This window comes from Gavia stellata, chromosome 30 (genome assembly GCF_030936135.1).
Source record: "Gavia stellata isolate bGavSte3 chromosome 30, bGavSte3.hap2, whole genome shotgun sequence".
Lineage (NCBI taxonomy): Eukaryota > Metazoa > Chordata > Aves > Gaviiformes > Gaviidae > Gavia > Gavia stellata.
Genome location: NC_082623.1, coordinates 7,251,246 through 7,272,720, shown reverse-complemented (window position 1 = coordinate 7,272,720; position 21,475 = coordinate 7,251,246). Strand labels below are relative to the sequence as shown.

Below are 21,475 nucleotides of genomic sequence, written 5' to 3'. Positions count from 1 at the left end.
TGGCCGATGATGTATACCTCAAACTGTACTTGGTTACCAGGAGGTAAACAACACTGGAACATACCCACCATCCATTTTCATTTTTAAGACACGAGACCTTTATTCCTATTTGCACTACAAAGAAGGGAAACGTCTAATGGCCAGGCCTAAAAATGGGCGTGGGTTTTTAGGGGGGTGGGCAAGGAAGGGAGCTTGGTTTTTCTTGTAAATGACTATGATGTTTAGTGTATGACACATCCTGAGTTGAAAACTTCTGAAGGTGTTTTTATGTAAACCTGTAACAGTCTGCAGACAGCTACTGAAGGCTGTAAATCTGCAAGCCAAGAATCCAAGATGGAGTAAACATCACCCCAATTCACACCTTCCAGGTGCTTGAATGACTGTTTAAGAAAAGTGATTTCTTTAAAAAAAGTTTTTATTTCCACTTTCCAATTCTTTATTTCCCATTGTTAATAAACTACTTAAATCAATGCTGGAAACGCCCAGGTTGTCTCTCGTATCTGCAGTTACCTCCTCTGTCGCATTATTTGCAGCAGCCCTCGGGCAGCCATCCCGTGCCACGGCAGCAGCCCTGCAGCACACGGCGCTGGACACAGCGCGTGCGAGGGCGCGGTCGGGTGGCCATGCCCAGCGGGACAGCTTGCTGCACCTGTGTTGAATGTCTCACCCGCACAGCTGGGAGGCACGCTACAGCCGAGAAGCGACCAACGCACCCTGCAATGCAAACATTTCAGGCTCCACTGGGCCAGAGTCGGCCGACCAGGCCACCTGCCCACAGGGCACAGCCTTCCCCGGGCGCACAGCCCGCACACCAGCCACGGGTGCCCAGCGGCTGTGGCAGCTGCGAGGTGGCCACGGGCCCTCCGCTGCAACGGGGGAACTCTTTCAAAGGCGTCTGTGCAGAGCTTGTCCTCACACCCCATCTCAGACTGCCACGCTCTTCAGCCCCGAACAGATACACAAGTGTATATATATGTATATTTATAGTCCGACAAAGGAAGGATGGGAGGATTGCCATGTCCCCACTTCCCAAGAAGCCCAGGTGACATCCAGCGGTATATGAACATTCAGAGCTGTATGGGTTTCTGGGCACTTGATGGAAATTTCTGTAGTCCCCCTATGACATTTACACAGTCCAGAGCAGACACGCTCCCATCTCAGCTGGGTGCACCTGGAGGGGACGAGCCTCACCCTGGCAGAGGCGTCTGTAGGCGCGGAGCCTCCACAGGCTCCTACAGCTCCCACTTGGCCGACAAAAAGAAAAGTTGTAAATAACATCCAGCACATGAGGGAAGCCTTCCCATGTCTTCAGTTTGAAGGTATACTGGGACAAAATTAGAAAAAACCTGAACATCTGTGCCTTCCCACACACAGTTATTAATTAGCATGTGCAAGTCACTAGAATAGTAAGCATTACAAGGCAAAGTTCAAACAATTACTGAACCTTGCTGAACCCGACTCCAGGGACAGCCCCTGACACCCTACACGCCTGAAGACGCATTTCCGGCTATCAGGGATTATCTGCTGTGGGTTACGTCTCCTACTTGTGCTGTGAGAGAAGGAGCAACAAACTCCTAACCTTGCTCTTTTGTACCGTTATCGCATATTCCCATTCCTCAGACTTACTTCCTTTGTGTTGTAATTCCACCTTTCTCTGTTGCATTGCACAAGAGTTTTTCCAGGCTGGTGATCTCTTTCTTTGCATCTTCTCTACTTCTGTCTCTTTGAGATAAGGCGAGCAATCATCCTCAAACTACTCCCTAATCTCATTTGCAGAAGTCGGCAACACCAGCTTGTGACTTGCAGCTCCCACGTTCCCGGATGGATCCAACCTGCCCCGCAGGTGTTGGCTCAGGCACCGACACCACAGCAGAGACAAGGTGATGCTGCCAGCTTCTTCTCAACACCCAGTGCCAGAGATGGTCCTGGATGGCCCCAGCCTCACCAAACAAACCCGCTTCTGCACAAGTGCAATGCAACTATTCTTGTAGTCAGATTTGGGTTAGGTTCTCATGTTAGGGCAATACTAGTCTGGATCTGTAAGAATGCATGTTCTCTATTTCCAAATGCAGTGGATTTAAGAAGAGACAACTTTAGTAACAGATAATTCACACAATCACATTAACCTCGTTGATTACCCTCACCACCTTTTTGAAAGAATACTTCATTATCATGCAGATAGAAGTACTGCATTTCTAGACACCAGAAACCAGAATACTTCTGATGTTTATATACAATCTACAATCCATATTCATAAGACACCAGCTGTTAGTCTGATTGTATTTATTACCAAAAGTCAGTAATGAAACAGCACTGAAGTAGAACACAGTAAGAATCAATATTCAAGTGTACCATGATCTGACAGAGCTAGAATTCAAGCTTTACATTTTTCATACAGGTAACTGAAGACATATGGCAATCCAGAGCTTAAAGGAATTAACTTTTTACTCATGTCTCAGGAAAATAATTTACAATGGATCAAGCTATGCAAACTAGACTACTATTCAGCATGTGAAGAGTGACACAGGACAACACACTAGTGATTTTCAATTTGAAGAAGTTACATTCAACTGAGAGCAACCAACAATTCATGAAAAATTACAGGCTTGAGTAGCATACATACTGAAAAGTAGCTTTAAGCAAGCATTTTTAAAGGTAGCTATCAAAACACGCTTTAAAAGCTCACTGTCAGAGAAAGCCCAGAGTTATGTCTAACAACCTTGGTGTGCTTTGCAAATGAAATTACATTTCCACATAAGATCATGACTTTAACACGTGGCATTTGCGTATGACAAAAAAAGCACAGTGACATAAGCTTGAACAAAAGATTGCTATGATTGTATTTCATATTGAAAGCTACACGTAAACTAATCACAGAACACGGCTATGTGCAACCACCCGTATCTGCATCTTAAAACAGCAGCACTAAGGGACAGCCTGTACATAGGTTTTAGCAGCCAGTATGGAAAAATTAACATAAGCCCCAGCATCCCTCGACCTGCTGCACCCATAGTGGCAATCCCCTTTTCTCCATTAGTGCCTTTACTGTCTCCTTGATACCACACTGACAAACAAACAGCCTTCCCAGGATACTCCCCTTTTCACCAGAAGTATATGCTCTTGCTTTTAAAACAGATTAGCTTGGAAGTCAGCCCACCGTATTCAGCTACTGCTGGTATGTCACCTGGGAGCAGCTCCCGTTCCTGCTGTCACCCGCTGAGGGCCCGAAAAAGATTAATTTAACAGATTCAAATACCAATTAGCAACTGAGAAGATGAATTACTTAAGATTCTGGTTTCGATGATGGTGTAACAGATCAATACAAGTCTGCAATCTTCCTACTGCATTTTCCCCTCACCTTCTGTTCAGCAGAACTAAATAAGGAATTTACTCTCAAATACAAAGAGCTCATATTTTTCTTCATCAAAATCTAGTACTCTCAAGAATACTATTGCTTTGAAGAAGAAAATTGTTCCCGTTCTAGGAACAAGATGTGATTTAACTAATACCCCATGAATGCAACATGGTATTTCTTAAAAGGAAGCATCATGAATTAAAAACAAGAACCAGAAGAATGAATTCAAAGACCTTAAAACAGAGCAACAATCAAAAGGAGTAGTTTTTTCAGCTGTCAATTTGAATGCACAATCCTCCTTATAGTTTAAGATTATCTTTTTTTTTTAAGAATTATCAGCTGAAAAATATCTTGAAGCAGATGTTTCAATACTAAAGGAGCACGATGCATAGCAAGTTATACAAGCACAGCTTGTTTACTGCAGGAGTTTTCTAAAAAGACAACTGAGTTTTAAAGTCTTTGTTTTATAAAAGCAAAATGAAAATTCTTTAAAAAATTAAGGAAATTGTATTTTCTGAGAGCGATAAAAACAGCCATTTTCTACAACTGACTAGCATTTCATTCAAGTCAGCCAAAAATTCAAGAGCAATACCTAGACAAAATTTATGAAGACGAAATCTGCTGTTGAAATCATGGCTTCCAGTAAAGGTTCACGTTTATTTCATTCTTGGCTTCATTCACAAAGAAGAGAAAGCCTCCTGCCATTGTGGAGTAATGGCAAAATTACAGTTTAAAGGATTTTAAACAAGTTCTATGCTAGCATGTAAACCTAAGCTTTTTTTTTTTTTAAATAGAAAGGCTACATAAACATATATGCAAGAATATCAATCAAAACTGTCTACCTGAATGAGAAAATTTCCCTCCAGGCATAATGGGAATAAAAGCACTTGATCATTCAGTCCTAGTGAAAATCTCATTCCCCTAAAGCAGGGGACACGGACACAGAGAAGGCAGGTTTGGAGAACAACACCGACTGCACCACCCGCTCTGCCACCAGCTCCAGGTCAACGCTGGCCTTACTCTGCGCTATTCTACTGGGTCTCTCCTGAGAGACATCAAGCAACAGTACAGGGAAGAGAATGGCTCTCCTGAAGGGAACAAAAAAGTACAAATTAAAACCATGGTGTTAAGCAGCACAGTAGCAAAAGCCACACGAGGCCTCGTTATCACTTGAAACTAACACACCGAGAAAGAACAGAATAATTAGAGCACATTTATGGTGAAATCATTAACACAGTACTCATCGCAGTAAAATTTAAACAAAGGAGTATGTGAAAGGGAAAGGCAAAATGTTCTATGCCAAGAATAATATGTTTATATAAAGATGAATATGAGAAACAAGATTGTAAGTTACACGCACGTACTAAAACCCATCCCCTGGCAAGCGCTTGAGAGCCCTCTGCATCCACACATCTGAGATGCAAGCTAACAGCTTCTGTGTGAGGTGGCTCTCTCAAACCGCTTCAGCACACACCATTGCTACTGCCAATGCTTTAGAGAAATGACAGTCCCCAGCAAAAAGCATTTCTTGTTCTGTTTTCTTTTTCAAGACTGCACATCCGTCTTCTGCCCAGTTTCATGAAACTGGGATACCCTACACACTCATTACAGCAACCCTGTATGTTTCAGGCTTTTCTTGGTGTGGTAAAATGAACCAACCTTTCCTCCTTTTGCATCACGGTGGATCAGTTCCCCATGCACTCTCAAGCAGGGAGGGCAGCTTGCTGCACCAGCATCCAGCAGCCCCCCACCCAACGCGCATCAAGAACTGCGGGACCTGAGCTGGCTGCCTCAACTCCTCAGACTAGCGGAGTAACACATTAGTCTGTTTAATCACCGAGCTGGCCTACTGCCAGCTTCCAGAGAAACACAGAATTAGGGTAATGCCTTTCCTCCGAGAGGCAAAATTATCCTAGTGTGTACTCTGATCTCCGTTTTAACACGGCACATTTAGAATTCATCTGATTTTGCGAAAACAGCCTCGGAGTGCGGCATGCCCTCCTCTCTGCCTTAATTGCCAAACATGCAAATGTTTACCCCCACACGGAGGCTTTGTAGCTACCTCAAGCACAAGAGAAAATGTAAATGAATCTTATGTACTCAGCTTCGAGTATTATGTCTCAAGTGCTGGATCCTGATCTGAGTCACTGTACTTGTCATCACCGCTTTCATTCACCCTGCTTCAGAGAAGGGACCCCCGTGCACAAGCCGACTTCGGAACATTTCCATTAACTCCTGCTGGTAACAGAGGCATTAGGGATCGATCACCATGCAATTTTACAGTCACGTGAGAACGTGCATCCAGCAATAAGATGTCTTCTGGTAAGCTGGTAATAGATTTTGATCAGGAGAGCATTTTGGCAAGATAAGGCCTTGCTAGCTTCAAGATCCTCAAGTCCCAAGAGCATTACAAGATTTAGGGAAAGATATTGACTCGAAAAAAATTGGTTTGGTACTGGGAACTTCAGAGTACTACAAGCCCCTGTCCATCACCTCATTCTCCGTACTAACGCATCGTAATTCAAATAAAGCAATAGATCTGAAGTAGAGATGTCACGTCAAAAGGCTGCAGACTATGGTTGAGCACACACAAAGCAGCAACATGCATCAGCTTTGGACTGGGGCATAATGTATGTATTGTAAACAGCATGAATAACTGAAAAAACACAAAAACACCATGAGTTCTGCGAGTATGAGCTGGGAAGCCCTCCACGTGCCCCAGCTGGGAAAACAGACATCAAAGCACAAACTGACACCTTACTGCAGGCCAGGCCGTCCAGACTGGAGATAACGGGTAAGTGCCCCAGTCGGAGGAAGAACTCCAGCCGCGACTGCGAAAGCTGTGAAATTCAGCTATGAAACAAATACATTGGAAATCAAGGTTTAACAGTCTCAGGAGCACTGAAACTATTAAAATAATTTAGTCTGAAGGGCACTTTTAATAATTTTAAATCTTGTGGCATTTTTTTAATTAAAGATCAGTTTTGATGCAATGGAGCCAATATACATTCTCTCAATAACCAAGGGACACAACTATGTGCTCTGGAAGCGTTTCTCAAGTGGAAGAACTAGAAGACTCTGCCATTTCTTCCCAGACGCTAGTTATAGTGGCCATGAAACCATAATAATTGCCACAGAGTAGCTGTATTCACCAAAGCTCCTTAGTTTGGAAGGAAAACACATTCCTTCCTACGTAGTATCTGGCAACTCAGGCTGCAGAAAGAGGAGCTTGCAGATAATCAGTAATTTTTGTTACTTTAAGTCTGCAACCTAGTTTTGATGTATTTTGGCTACCATGCTGCTATGATGAAAGAAGGCATTCAAAGTTATATTGATGAGTATTTTAGCAAGCAGGCTTGCCTGCTCATACAGACATCTTTCTGGCTAAATCTGAATGCCATATGCAACTAGTAGGTACCTTTAGAGGATGAACTTAGCACTCAAAGACAATGGATTCGACTAAAGCAAAATGCTTTAGTTTTTCCTTAATGGAAATAGAAGAACCTGCAGCAGTGCCAGCTAGTTACAAGGCTAATGTACTAATCCGAGTAACACTGGACAGGGAAGGTCCTCGAGCCACACGGCAGCCATCGTTTGGATGCATGTAAGCAGGCGATTAGCTCGAAACCAGCACTTACCAAGTGTGGCTAAAATACAAATGCACTCATTATGATGAGCCGGCCTACATTAGCATGCGTGCATGTACATACAAATACCACACTGCACAAAAAGCCTGATTACTCTGTACTGCCGTTTTCCTCATCTGACCAAGATGACAATGAGTTACACAGAAATAGAGGTATGGTTCTAATCTCAAACATCAACTAGAATGAAGGGTTATCTAACTTTTATTTAGACAACTCAGATCCCAGCATCAGTCCAGGTATACCGGCACAGAGCTTGAGACCAGCCTTCCGCAGACTTTGCTACGTCGGCCCCCACTGATACCAGAACCGAAGATTTTCCAGCTAGCCTGCACGCACCTGAGCCAGACCTCGACTGGGGCACGGCTGCGGCACCGACAACTCTCATCCCCAGCCGTGGCACACCGGTCTTGTTCTCCCTCCTCAGCAAGTAAGGACAGAGCAAGACAGGGAAGGACAAATTTCTTCATCAACAAAATGGTCCATCATTTGTGATGTGCAGTTAACAGATGGCGTTCAAATTAACATTCATATCTTTCAAGTGTCTTACCAAACAAGACTAAACAGCATCTTGAAATTTCCATTTTAAATTTTCTATGAGCTTGCTCTAAGTATCACAGACGGATTTTACTGCTGTCAACTAAAGCTGTTGCTGCCTTTAATGAAGGGCTACATCACTATTTGAAATAAAGCAGTCCAGTCCAACATGCTGTTCAAGGCCATTGGGACACCTGCACAGACTTCACCTGGAAGACAGAGCCAGCTCTTAAACACCAAAGTTGCCCTCCTAAAATGCGGAGGCAGACCTTGAGCATCAAGGCCTTATACACACCCTAAAATTCAGAGACAAGGCAACAAATTCCTCACTGTCGTGGTAAAGACCCCTGAGGTTGGATCCCCTCAGACTTCTGTCCCAATAGCACTCAAATCTGAAGAGCATGGGGCACACGAAGGCCTGCTGCAGAAGCACTCCATGCCTTTCAACACGACAGTTCACTGGAGAGCGAGCAGTTTTGACCGGAGAAGAACACGGAAATCGGGACCTTAAAAACCGGTAACACAGTTACTGGTCTCGGAGGATTCAGACACATTATGAGGGCACCACAGACCACCAGCTCCCCAGCCCTCGCTCCCTTCACCGCCACCCCCCGCACAACCCCATGCATCTTCCCGGCTGTCTTCCAAAGGTCAGCAAGTCGGGACTGCTCTGGATCACAAGGGGTGGAAGGGAAGCCAAATCCAAAGTCACAGGTCTTCAGAGAGAACGCCTTGTCAACAACTTTCCTAATTACGTATACCCTAACTGGAACACTGCCACTGAGCCCTACTGTGGCAATCTTGCAAAAAAACAACCAAGAAAACCAGTATGCTTTAAAATACTGTATTTAAGGACACTAAGTCTAACACAGAGAATTACTGCAAAAATCATCTGATGTGGTAAATAAAGCTTGCAATACGTTCCAGTATGGGAAAAATTGCTGGATCTGAAGCTTCAGTTTGATTTGTTCCAAAAGTTATATAAAATCAGCATAAAAACGCTAGTTCTCTTTTTACAAGTCAATCCAGCGTTCAGTTTACAAGCTCTGGATGACTATGCTAAACAGCACAGGTTTTTGCAAGACTCCAGCAGTAGTTTCCTTCTGTTGAGAAAACCGTTCCTGTATTTTAACCAGTAACTAACCCACAGGAGAATTCTGCTCTTACCTTTCGGCAGCTACGCTGCCACACAACACTCAGGCGGCGGGAGCCTTCTTCAAAGTCTGTTGATACCTTGCTGAAACTCTATTTGAAAATCCACTGCACCAAAATACTTGGATTTGATTAAACCAACTGGTAAACCTTCAAAAACTAACAAGACTTTCTTCTAAAATGCAACCCACTCTCCTCATTAGGTGTTATTTACTCACATGCCCCATAGTTTCATTCTTAACTACATTTTTAACCAACTTGTTGGAATCAGAAGTCAGTCCTGTTGATCCTCCAGGCTCTCTCCCAGCAGCACCATACCCCCTACCTCCTACCTCCTCTACACCACCGATGATTTAAGGAACAGGCAACACACTGCTGTTTAGTACTTCATATTCGGAACTCCTAATGAACATCACCCGGCTCTGGCCATATTCTGCTATTCATCGTATCAATTCCTTCTAAGTCTTTTCTGCCAGTTTTAACTTGACAGGTGGAGACACCTCTCTGTTATGGAAAGTCCCAGCACAGGAATACTCCCATTTTTCTCCATAGTAAACACAAGAAATTCCTTCGATCTTCTAACTATAGTTTCATCTTCCACAAGCTCTCTCTTCTAAAAGAAAGAAATTTATTACTGTTTTCTCTCTTAAACAATTTGTCCCTCAATTTTTTTAATCGTCTTATTTTGCATTTAACTTGCGGCTGTTTCTTCTTTTCTGTTTTTTCCATTCAGATAGGATTTTCAATTTTGGAAAGAAAGACATCCTTCAAAGCCTCCCAGGCTTCTGCAGATGCTTTTAAGGTGTGGGTTTGGTTTTGTTTTGGTTTTTAGTTTGTTTAACAGGTGATATGCATCAGGACTAACTCCGCAGGCTCTATATAGAAGACGACTTTTCATTAGTGGTCAAAGGAGGAAAATCTGATTTAAAATATGTATTACCTGAAGTCAAATGGCAACCCAGCAGTTATGAAAGAAGCACAAGTGTTAAACAAAGAAGCCGTATAAGAAATATTACAGACTTCAGTCATGGAGATACTGGTATCAGTTGGGATTCAGAGAATGATGGTTTTACTAGAGACAATTTCTTTATAACGCATTGGGCTCACACCTGGATTGTCTGACCAGGAAAGCGGCAAATCTGAAGCTCCTTACGCTGTGGATCGTTACCTCATGTGACTGCAGGTGCCACTACTCAGCATTAACCTGACACTTGACACGCGTGTTGATAAAGGGGATTTTAGCACAATGACCCGATATCATTAGTTAATTGAAGTATACTCAAAATTAATCCAAATCCATGGAAAAAGAGAACCCAGAGTTTGTTCTCGCTGTTTGTCTCCGCCTCCGCGATGTACTGCCGGTTTCCCACCTGCCGTTCTCGCAAGCCGCGCTCCCGCCCTCCCCGTTTAACACCCGCCCTCCCCGCGGCTCCAAGCCGCGGATCGCACGAATGCCACGAAGGACCCGACGCGCCGTTTCTTCCAGCTGCGGGCCCCGGGCTCACGGGACAGCCGCTGCCCAGCTGCCAGCGACCGACCCCCCGGAGCCACCCGAAACCTCCGCCCAGCCCCGTGAGGCCACCGCCGCCCGCTCCGCCGGGCCCCGCACGGGCGTCACCCCCACAGAACAGCCGGCTCACAGCGGCGCGACACCGAGCAGCCCCCTCGCCCCCGGGCTGCGCGGCCGCCCGGCACGGCGGGCGCAGAGGCAGAGCGGGCGGCAGCGCCGGGGGCCGGGCCCTCGCCCCGCCGGGACAGCGGCGCCCCCGGGCCAGGCCCCCGGGACGGGCCGCGGCACCGGCGGCGGGACCGAGCCAGCGGCCCGCGGCCCCCAACGGGCCGGGGAAGCGAGCGCCGCCCGCCAGCGCCGCCCCGGGGCCGGGGCGGGTCTCCGGGGCCCCGCGCCGCCCCACGCGGCAGCGCGGCCGCCCCCCCCCCGCGCCGGTCGCCCCGTTCGGCGGAGGCGCCCGCCCGGACCCGAGGAAACTTTCCCAGCCCGGCGCCCGCCCCCCGCGCCCCGGGCCCCGCCGCCGCCGGGCGGCCCTCCCGCCGCCCCGCAGGGCGCCGGCGCGGCTGGGCCTACCCGCGGCCGGCTCGGCGGCGGCGCGGGCAGCGGCGGGGCGGGCCGCGGGTCCGGCGCGGCCTGCGGCGGGCGGCTCACCTGGGCGCACGGTCTTGAGGCGGACGGGCTCCCTGAAGTGCCGGACGACGGCCAGCGTGTCGCGGTGCGTGAGGCCGCTGACGGGGGTGCCGTTCACCTCCAGCAGCACGTCGCCCGGCGCCGGCGCCTTGCCCGAGAGCAGCGCGGGGCCCGGCGCGCCCTCGCCGCCCGGCGGCAGGCGGCCCGCCAGGTAGGGGAACTCGCCGCGCTCGGCGCCGCCGCGCAGGAGGTCGGGGTCGGGGCCCGCCGGGCCGCCCCAGGACACCACGCACTCCTGCACCTTGCTCAGCCAGTGCCGCTTCTTCCGCAGCGTCTTGGACATGCCGCACCACGGGGCGCCGCTGCCCGCCCCGCGCCGCCGCTCCCACCCCGGCCGCGGCTGCCGCCCGACTGCCGCCCCGCCGCGGCGGCGCCCCGCCCGCCCGGCCCCGCCGCGCCCCGCCCCGCCCCGCCCCGCCGCGCGCGCCCGCGGCCACCCGGCCACGCCCCCGCCGCGCGCCCCCGTCCCCCGGCCACGCCCCCGCCGCCCCCTGTTGGCCGCGCTGGCCACGCCCCCCCGGCCGCCGCGGCGCCGGCCCCCCGGGGCGGGGCTTGTGCCGTCACGGGCACCACGGCGGCCGGCCCCGAGTTCCAGCGCTGCGGCCGGGACGGGCCTCGTCCGCCCCGGGCCGTGCTGGGCACCTGGTCCCCCCCGGGGCCGTGCTGCGGGCAGGGCGTGGCCCCTTCGGCCAGGAACAGCCCCTCAGCCAGGAGCCCCCCTCAGTCAGAACCCCCTCCGTCAGGGCCCCCCTCCGTCAGGGCCCCCCTCAGTCAGAGCCCCCTCAGTCAGGGCCCCCCTCAGTCAGGGCCCCCCTCAGTCAGAGACTCCCTCAGTCAGAGCCCCCTCAGTCAGGGACTCCCTCAGTCAGGGACTCCCTCAGTCAGGGACTCCCTCAGTCAGAGCCCCCTCAGTCAGGGCCCCCCTCAGTCAGGGACTCCCTCAGTCAGGGACTCCCTCAGTCAGGGACTCCCTCAGTCAGAGCCCCCTCAGTCAGGGCCCCCCTCAGTCAGGGACTCCCTCAGTCAGGGACTCCCTCAGTCAGAGCCCCCTCAGTCAGGGCCCCCCTCAGTCAGGGACTCCCTCAGTCAGGGCCCCCCTCAGTCAGAGCCCCCTCAGTCAGGGCCCCCCTCAGTCAGGGCCCCCCTCAGTCAGGGACTCCCTCAGTCAGAGCCCCCTCAGTCAGGGACTCCCTCAGTCATGCCCCCCTCAGCCAGGAACAGCCCCTCAGCCAGGGCCCTCCTCAGCCAGGAGCCCCCCTCAGCCAGGCCCCCCTGAGACAGGGTCTCCCCTCAGCCAGGGCTGGCCTCGGCCTGGCTGGGCTGGGCTGGTGGTGGCAGACTGGAGACCCTTCGCTGCAGGCAGGGCTGCCTGCCACCCCGCCGCTCTGCCGGAACCTCCCCGCATCAGCCCCGGCGCTTCAAAGGGTCCTTCACTCGGCGATGAAGTGGGGTGTGCGTGCACCCCTCCCAGCTGCCTTTTACATTTGCGTTTACTGCCTGCACCACTGAAAAGGCGCAGAACGCCGCCCTCCACACGGCCGCGGGCGCTGGAGCCAGTTGTTTCAAAGCTGGCTCGAGCATGTCGGGCCAAAGCAGAGATCAAAACGATGTCTACAATTTAGGTATACCCTTGAAGACATTTTTTTCAACGGGAAAATGCAAATCCAGTGTGTTTGCTCTCCCCGTGAGCTTTGTTATCAAAGATTTGTGTGGCAACTAGCTCACGCCAGGTACGGATTACACACCAGGTACGCACTAGGAAAATCATGGCATTTGGGAGCATAGCACAGCTGTTTAACAAATGAAATACTAAAAACTACTAACCACAGGAAAGTTCATTCAAAATCAATGTCCCCACTGTAAAGCTGAAAATTAATCCTTTGAAAGCTTTATGGTTCAAATTGCAAATTTCTCTGCCCAGTCCTCTTAAATTGTTTTTCTCTTAGTTGGAGGCTGAATTTCCACTGCAAATCTTTTTTGACGTCTACAATGTTTTAGGAGTGTCTTGAAGGCTCCAGCTGTGCCCTGTGGGCTAAAGTCCTTGCTGAGCAGCAGGGCTGCAGTAAAACCCGAGTCTTGAGAAGGTGTACCATTGCCATTGTTTGCAAATAAAGAGGTGTGACTTTGCATAACTCAAATACTTCTTTCCTTTCCATAGGAGGAAATGAAGAAGGCGGTATCTGCAGAGTCCAAAGAATGTTTGCTGGGTTGTAAAACAATGGACTTTTGTTTCCATTGCTGTGTCCCGGTGTTCACCTCAGTTTGCACAACAGAGCACATTAGAAGCATCACATTTCAGCATGGAATGTTTTGCAATGGTAAACAGCAGCACGTGGTTAATTTCTGCATAGTACAGAAACCACTAAGAAACCTGCTCATGACAAACACCAGTAACTTCTGCTACTATATATTTTCCAGTTGTTACAGGTTCCTCTACCTTTACAGGCCTATTAGTCTATGACTTACGTAGTAGCTATCACCAAAAAAGCAAGAATGCTTCCAAAGAAATTAGAAGAATGCCAATCTTATAATAAAGCCATGCTTGCTGGGGTAAAACAATGTAATCTAAACTTGTTTGGGGATATTAACCAAATGCTCCCAATGTATCTGAGGTGTAATGCCTCCGGCATTAATGGAGTTGCAACAAGCGTAGGTTTAGCTCATTGTGTTCGGTGCTATTTGAGGTACATTGGGCTGTCTGCCAACAGGCACGGAAAAAACTGGCAGAGATAAATTTTCTTTCACACTTGCAGAATGGAAGCAAGAAGGCTGAAAGCTTTGTGGCATTTGCGATCTGGACATTAAAAGGGACACTGTCACATTATTTAAAACCAACCTCCAATATTTTACACAGGAATTGTGACACCAGGCATGATCTGCAATTTATGAGCTGCTGACAGTGGCCTGTGCCAGACGTTCCAGAGAATACACGCAGTCATATGTAGACAGCATGGACATCTCAAGGAGGAGATGATGTCCTTTTGGCTCCAGGGTTAGCAGTTTATCCATCCCTCTAAACAAAAGGCTTGTCTGCTCCTTATCTTGTCAAAATGCAACTCGGTCTCTTCACCAGCTGAGAGTTTCAAACCTCGGTGTGAGATCCCCACTGTGTTTACACACCTGAAACGGGGGACACCTTCAGAAATGCTGGGCTTGACGTGCTAGCTAATAACACTAATAACAAAAGCAAGTCATGAAGCTGCTGTTCCTTCAGTGAAAGTTCTGTTGTCTTTAACAGGATGCTTCAATATAAATTTGAAAGCCAAAAAAAGCTGCCTAATCCTTTGTAAATTTTATGAAGCTCCCCACCTCCGCAATGCCAGTAAGTTGTGCAGGTTAGTTACACATCATATGAACAATAATCCTCTTCTGGAGCTGCACGTTTACCTTTGAGTCTCATGGTATTCTGAGAGAGTAAATAGTGTTGTTGAAATGTATTTATTTTCTCAGCATCACTCACTAATCCCCTGTCTCCTCTTCAGTGACCAGGGTGCGGATGCACTCGCACCACGTGCAAATCCAGTAGATGTGCAAAGCCTCTCTCAGACAGTGGCCGCAGCCCACAGGGCTCCTTGGGGCCTGGCCCCGCGGCGTCACCTCTGCTGGGGTCGCTGCACCCTTCGGGGTGGACATTGCTGGAGATCGGGGCAGCCCCCCAGGCCACCCTGCTGTTCAGGGATAGCCCACCCCACGCAGCACATGTCACCCCACAGGACCTGCTTTATCGTTCTGTCACGAGCAAATTTTGAAACATGAACAAACCACTTGGGGAACTGACAGACAATTTTAATTCTCATTTATGCCACATGGCGACAAGTATGTTTTTCCTGCTTTCCTTCCTCCCTTCTGATTACTCACTGCAGCTCACAAACACGTGAAGTGTCTGCACCACCTCACAGTGATCAGAAGGAACGTGCTCTGCACCGCCACCAGCCCCAGCCTACTGAGGTGTGAAGATTTGTGTGTTTACTCAGCACTAGCGTTTGAAATCTCAGCGAGCTAAAAGGGGCCATCAAAGAGACATCGGTGCTCCAGCATCTCCAGTTCATCACCCATCATGCCGTGGCAGCTGCCATCCCTCTCTGCTGTTGGCATCAGCACACGTACCGATGCCATGAAAACAGGGTGCTGAGCCCTGCCACATCAGAACTAAGGAAATAAACTGCTTCACGGCAGTGCAACTTCTTGGTAGGCAGGGAAGCAAAGTTTGTTTATCACGCTGCCTAAGTTCAAAGGCAATCAAAACAGCAAAAACATGTCAGACTGCTGTTTAATTAGAGCGTGAAGATACACTTTCTTCTAGAGGACAGAAAGGGAATTGTGGCGTTACATTTGGACTCCTCCAAAGTCCTTCTCCTAGTGCCCAACAGTTGCAGTGCGACTGTCTGTGCTACATGTTCATCAGTCCTGTGCTTAAAGCGAAGAGACCCAGACAGAGGCAAAATACTCACGCAACACATACAGACACAAAATAAGAACAATTCCATCCTCGGCATGGATGAAATGAAAGCAAGTTGCACCAGTACAGAGCAACGTGCAGACATTTGTATCTGTAGAAGTGTGTTATTTTCTATCCTCCCAGTGACTGGGCACACAGGAGCTCCGACTGTCTCACAACAATACTACCTGGCCACAACGCTGTTAAAGCTTTTGGGAGAACCAGCGGTGATGGTTGACTGCACTGCATTAACTGAAAACAAAAATAGTTGCCAGGGAGGAGCAGCAGGCACAGCCTTCCTCCCTAACAGAAGCACTCATCTCAGACACGGGGTAACAAATTATTCAGTAAGCTACATGCCTCTAAGGAAGCACAAACAAATCACGGTCGGGTAAGAGTGGTTCAAAGCCAGATACTTGCTATTCTGCGGACAGACGTATCCAGGACTCTGTTTGAAGATTGTGTGACCCTAAAATACAGCTACCTGAAGGCAAACTTTTAAACATGTTATAAATTAACTTGTACAGGAGCAAAAGCTGCCATGCAAACAGATCTTACCAGGGAATTTCGTCAAGCTCCAAAAAAGCTTAGAGAATAAACCCAAGTCTTAATAGAGATCTGTGTCAACCTGGGCTGACTAAGCCCTGGTGTCTGGACTCCTCACCTGGGAACGGAAAATGTGTCAGCCCCAGCAGGCTGTAGATCAGTATCAATGAATGCTTCACCGATACAAAGCCACTCCATAAATCTGCCTGTACTTAATAAACGCATCGCCACAGCATGCAAGCGAGAGGCAATACCAGCAAGAATAGCATTCACGCAGTATTATGTCCTTCTCTCTCTGCCTCCCTTCCACAAATGAAAAACCATACTTGAACAATGCAGATATTAACTAGTGATCGTTACATACGATAGGTGTTGAATGTCTCATAAACAATCATGCAAAGTTTTCAAACAACTGGAGCGTTGGTCTGGGAATTTACTATGTTTTGACCAAGACTTTACAGTAAATTAATTCAAGTCAGATCCTCTGTATGCCTCAACTTCCCAGCTGCACATTCAACAATATTTCATACCTGAAACACCACAAATTCCTTTAAACTAATGCTCATAAAATGAAAGAAACCTCCACGGAAGGAGGCTGTGTATAGGCAGATCCCTGCAATGGAGAACATGAAAAAAAACCAGACACCAAATGGTTTGCTTGCTTGACGCAAACATCTGCCAACAGGTTAAAAGCTTGGACAACTGATGAGTCTGCTCCTGACCTGTGTTGTACTTGCTTTGCACAATGACAGCAGTGTTTAGTTATCCTCAAGCTGGCAAAAAAAAAAAAAAATGGGGGCAAAGAACAACAAACAAAGCACTGGTGAAAGAGGGGAAATAGTTTCCACCAGCAGTTGTAATGCAGATATGTATGGAGCACACAGTAATATGCTCTCAAGCGCTTGTCATCGACTTTGCTGTTTCCTGTGCAGCTCACCCTCAAGAGTCAAAACTTCCAGAATAAAAAAAAAAGTAACTACAGAGATTGCTCCACGTATGCCTGCTGCAAGTGTGGTTGGTTGCTGTTGTAGCTTTCTGTATACGAGTTAACAAGATGAACTAAGAGGACCTGTCAAAGTGAATAAAGAAGCAGCCTATGCAAATACCCCTCAGCCGCTAGCGCTGGGACGCACACGAAATGTCTGCAATGCAATGTGATCAAGCACTGCAGATGCCGATGAATGCAAAGTGGGGATAAAGCCCCAGTCAAACAGTGAACTGAGCAAGTCACACAGTCATACAGAATCACAGCTAAGCATGGGTTTGAAGTCTACATATTGGATTTTAGGCTAAAAGTAGCAATGGAGCATTTAAGTCTAGATCTAGAGCTTAGTGCTTTGCAGAAAAATCGAGGCTGGAGAAAACCAGTGGGATGCTCTGACATCTCTCGAGGAGGCAAGGAGGACTGAGGGGTTCGGGCAGCAAGGACACGAGTGTGGCAGGGCCAAGGGAGCGTTTGCAGGGGCCGTAGTGGCAGACTGCTGATAAATTAACCCGGGTATTTGCAGTCAGGGCACATTCAGGAAATGAACGCACATCCCAGCTCTTAGTGAGAACCAACTTGATGTCCGCTGATCCCATCACTTGGTGCCTCCCTTCTGCATCACTGAGGGGAGATGTCCTCCCTTTGCCGTGCTGAGGCTGGGACCATTTCACAAGTAGCCACAAGGCTTTTATCGTAGGCCCTTACTCTGCTACGGCAGAAGTCCTCTTCTCCTTCCCATGTGCCAGTGCGGAGGATGGATCGCTGCTACTGAATTCGTTAACTGGCAATCACTGTGCTGGCAGTAGGATGCAACACTGACTAGCAGGTGTCACAGGCCAACTCTCCTCTGCGTACGAGACTTACTGGCAAAGACCAGGTGGTTTGCGGTGTGCGCCCTCATATCTGAACACTTCCGAAGTCTGCAGCATGCTGGGTTTATTGAGGCGAAGCTTTACTCCTTACAGCAGTTCCGTATGCTGTATCGTTTTGGTTACTGCCAGCTCAGGACTTGAACCTTTTGACTTGAACCAGACAATTTAGGAATTGAGAAAAAGGTTTGGTTTCTTGCTTTTTCAAGCTAGGCTTGTTGGTTTGTCTGCTTGCGTACTGGAGGGAGGACTTTTTGTCTGTGAATCCATAATCCTTCATAGGAACAGAATTACCTGTTGCACGTATTTCCTCTCAAGAGCTTACCTAAAACAAATCAAATTCAACTACAGTTTGAAGTACTACTTCTGGTGCATTATTTAGACCATTTATCAGAAACAGCAGAAGCTGTTGGTTTGATGATGTTTTACCGTGTTCATCAATTCAGCCATTTCTCTCCATTTGAGTGCGTTTCTGATCATCACCCACTAAAACCCCTTGCTCGAACCCTATCCCTGGTGTCAGCCTACTTCACCAGCAGCCGAGTTAGCATCTGTAAGCGGTTCAGCCCTGTCAGTGGTTTTACATCTTTAATAGGATCTGAAATATCTGTAGCAGTCTTGTCAAGTTTTATAGCCCTGTTCACAGGGATTTGGGATAGCTGACATGGCCCAAAAGCCTATCCCAGCCTCTGCCTGATAAATGTAATCCCCAGCCCCTCTCTGATTCCTGTTCCTTTTCACCAGTCACTTTCTCTCTTCTAACTGGGTATCGGCTGCGTGAGCACCTGGGGAAACAAGGGGGAGCAGACCAAGCTTATGGAGCAGCACTACAAGCACGCTGTGTCCGTTCACAGTCAGACTTCCCTGGAGAGCGCAGAAGGAAAATGCAGTTTCTTGAGAGCAGATGCCCACTCTTGTAAGTCATTGCCTTCCGGGACCCTGAGAGTCCTACAGTTGTTTGCAGGCTGCACTAAGGTCCAATCTTGTCTTTCAGAGACAAACTATTTCTGTTACAGCAACAAAGGTGGATTTGAACCAGTGGTGGAGGGGTGAGAGGCTGTCCTGCCCTCTCCAATTACACTGATCCTGCTGAAGGAGGAGCCATCAGGGAGGAGAAGGGGTTTGAGCTGCAACAACATGCTGACAATTTTCTTTACCTCTAGAAAAGAGGACGAAGGAGGAGCAATGGAGTGTTGGCACCAGAAAACCACGTCTCCTGCCCCTCCTGTGCTTGGAAGGAGAACTGGCTGCCTGCCTCTGCGAGCTGCAGCGTGGGTGTCAGCCTTCTCCGGGGGTCGCTCCCCGGTGTCCGAGGTGCGATTTCAGACCAACGCAACCAGGCTTCTGCTTTGCTGCTACTGTACACGAGGCTGGCTTTGTCACTTGGAGGGTCTCTTCCAACTGCACGAACATTTCAGAAAGCCTCATTTGAACAAATAAACTTAGCCCAGTTGAAGAAGGATGGCTGCGTCGTTATTCCTAGCAACACGGTAGTTCATAGCTGGTTACATTACTCTGTACAAAGCTATATGATTAATACATTTCTTGTCTTGCCATGATTAGTATTTAAGCAGCAGCAATGGCATGCAAGGGGTTTTACAGACTTATTTAGAAAACACTGTCCCCATTCTTCTGTTTTTTAATGTTAATAATGTAGTTAGAGTCTCAGTAGATCTGTCATAAAAAATATTATCAAAGAAACCAAGTGCAGAATTATTTGCTGTTTGGAAAATCCAGACACATCACAGAAAGCAATAATAACACCAAATAACTTTGATAAAAGTTTTAAAGAAAGCTTTTTTTACAGCCCCAGCAGTGATTACAGCTCATACTGAAATAAGCTTCTTACAGTGAGTTTAAATTAATTTACATTTTAGTACAAGAAATCGAATAACGCACCCTGACAGAACAGGCTTCACCTCAAGGGATGGGTCATCCAGGTATTGCTGCTATAGATGAAGAACTTGGCAAAAAATATACCTAGGGTTCTGAGGAGATCTGCAGAGAGATTTCTGGCCCCTCTGTTTTGCTCCTCAGCAAATGGCAGGAGCATGAGGTGGTGGAAAAGGGACTCCGAGGATTACACCAGCAAAGCCCTTCCCAGGCTGCCTCCACGGATGGCCAGCACAGCTCGAGCACAAGAGTGCTCACTCCCCGCAAAACCCTCTGTGAGGGAGCAGCGGCTCACTGCCACGCCTCAGGGCTCTCGGGGATCCAGCTCCCGAGTGGGTGCTGCTGGCAGTGCCCAGGGGACCCCGTCCCCAGCCGCCTCCTGCCCCTCCGAGTGGGGCTGTAAGTGACTGCTGCTGCAGCTCGCCCAGACCTCCCCGCACTCAAGAAATAAAGGTCTCCTTATTTTCCATGGCTACCATGGCAATCTTGCTGTGAGGCGCAATGGCTGAGCATCCACTAACTGAGAAATAAATTGTCATCGTTCCACTGCACCGTGTTCAGTTCCTAGTTCGGGTTTCTCCATTTCCCCACGGTTTTCAGCATGTTTAAGAGGCAGTCTCAGAATCAGAGGCCATTTACAAATGTCACTGTTCCTCGAAGAGCAATGGCGAGACACCTTTCACTAAGTTATTCTTTTTTTCCCTTTCTCCCTGTGCCCAGTCATAGTAGCCAGACAAAAATATCACCACTATGTTATGACATCCATAACTCTGGAAGTCCTGCTCTATTTTAATCCAGTTTTAAAATTATTGCTCTAAACACAGTGAGAAAGATTTTCTAGGTTCTTTTTTTCCTGGCAGTGTTTATACAGCACTACATGTCACTGTAGACCAAAACGTGATTAGTACTTCTGGTTTTTGTTATCACGTTAATAGCAAAGGACTCTTTTGGAGTAAATGGGATATAATAGAAGCTTCATAGGTTTGCCATTATACGTTACCATTATCATTTAGAGCTAGTTTCTTTTGTAGTCATTAATGAATAATGACAATATAATAATCTTCAAAGCTCACCATTCCAGCACCAACCTTTCCTCTGACTTATAATTAAGATGTCAAAATTAATTTCCCTCTCAGAAAGCAGGGACTCTTCTTTCTTTGCTGATGGATCTATTTTACAGATATCAGTTCTCAGCTTCCACAGCTTGGCTCGACCTCGCTGTGAAGGATAGTGTGGTGGAGTACACCGTTCTCCATTTTTCAGTGTCAGCCCACAAAACCAGCTTCACTAAGCAAGAAAAGAAAAAAGAGAGTGACCTGTTGGTAGATGGCCCCTGCGGGCGCAGGCACTATCTGTTATCAACATAAGGGTTGGGAATCATAGAATCAATCGTTTAGAATCATCTAGGTTGGAAAAGACCTTTAAGATCATCAAGTCCAACTGTCAGGGTCTTTCGCTTGTCCCCAGAGCATGATACGGTCCCTTTCATTTTCAGGTGAATGAAGTAAGATGTAGCAAGGACGCGCAGAAGCACCTCAGAGACTAATCAAAGGTGCAAAGACAAGGAGCGCAGTGGCAAGGCCGTGCAGGTGCTGCAAGGCTGCAGAGCCGTGCCTTGGAGATGCTGCAAGGGCTGCACGCTGGGGAGGAGGAGAGCTCCCCGGGCATCAGACATGCCGAAACGCTGCCTCCTCCCCACTCGCACTGGGCCAGCCTAAGTGGCAGAGAGGCGGGTATCTTAGAGGATGCCCTCATCCAATTAAACATTCATGCCCTCTTGCTTCTTCTCATGTATTTTTATTACTAACAGGTTTCTCAGCTGATAACACACCAGCAAATACATTATTCAGTCTGGC

General features: G+C 48.2%; 1 protein-coding gene across 2 annotated transcripts in view; it reads right to left on the bottom strand.

The window, feature by feature from the left end:
• MAGI3 (membrane associated guanylate kinase, WW and PDZ domain containing 3) overlaps positions 1–11,171 on the bottom strand; it is a 72,678-nt gene extending 61,507 nt beyond the window's left edge. For both annotated transcript variants that reach the window (XM_059831173.1, XM_059831174.1), the window contains exon 1: positions 10,850–11,171. In XM_059831173.1, the coding sequence (XP_059687156.1) occupies positions 10,850–11,171 (322 nt within the window). The remainder of the gene's footprint in view (positions 1–10,849) is intronic.
• Positions 11,172–21,475: the final 10,304 nt, after the last annotated feature.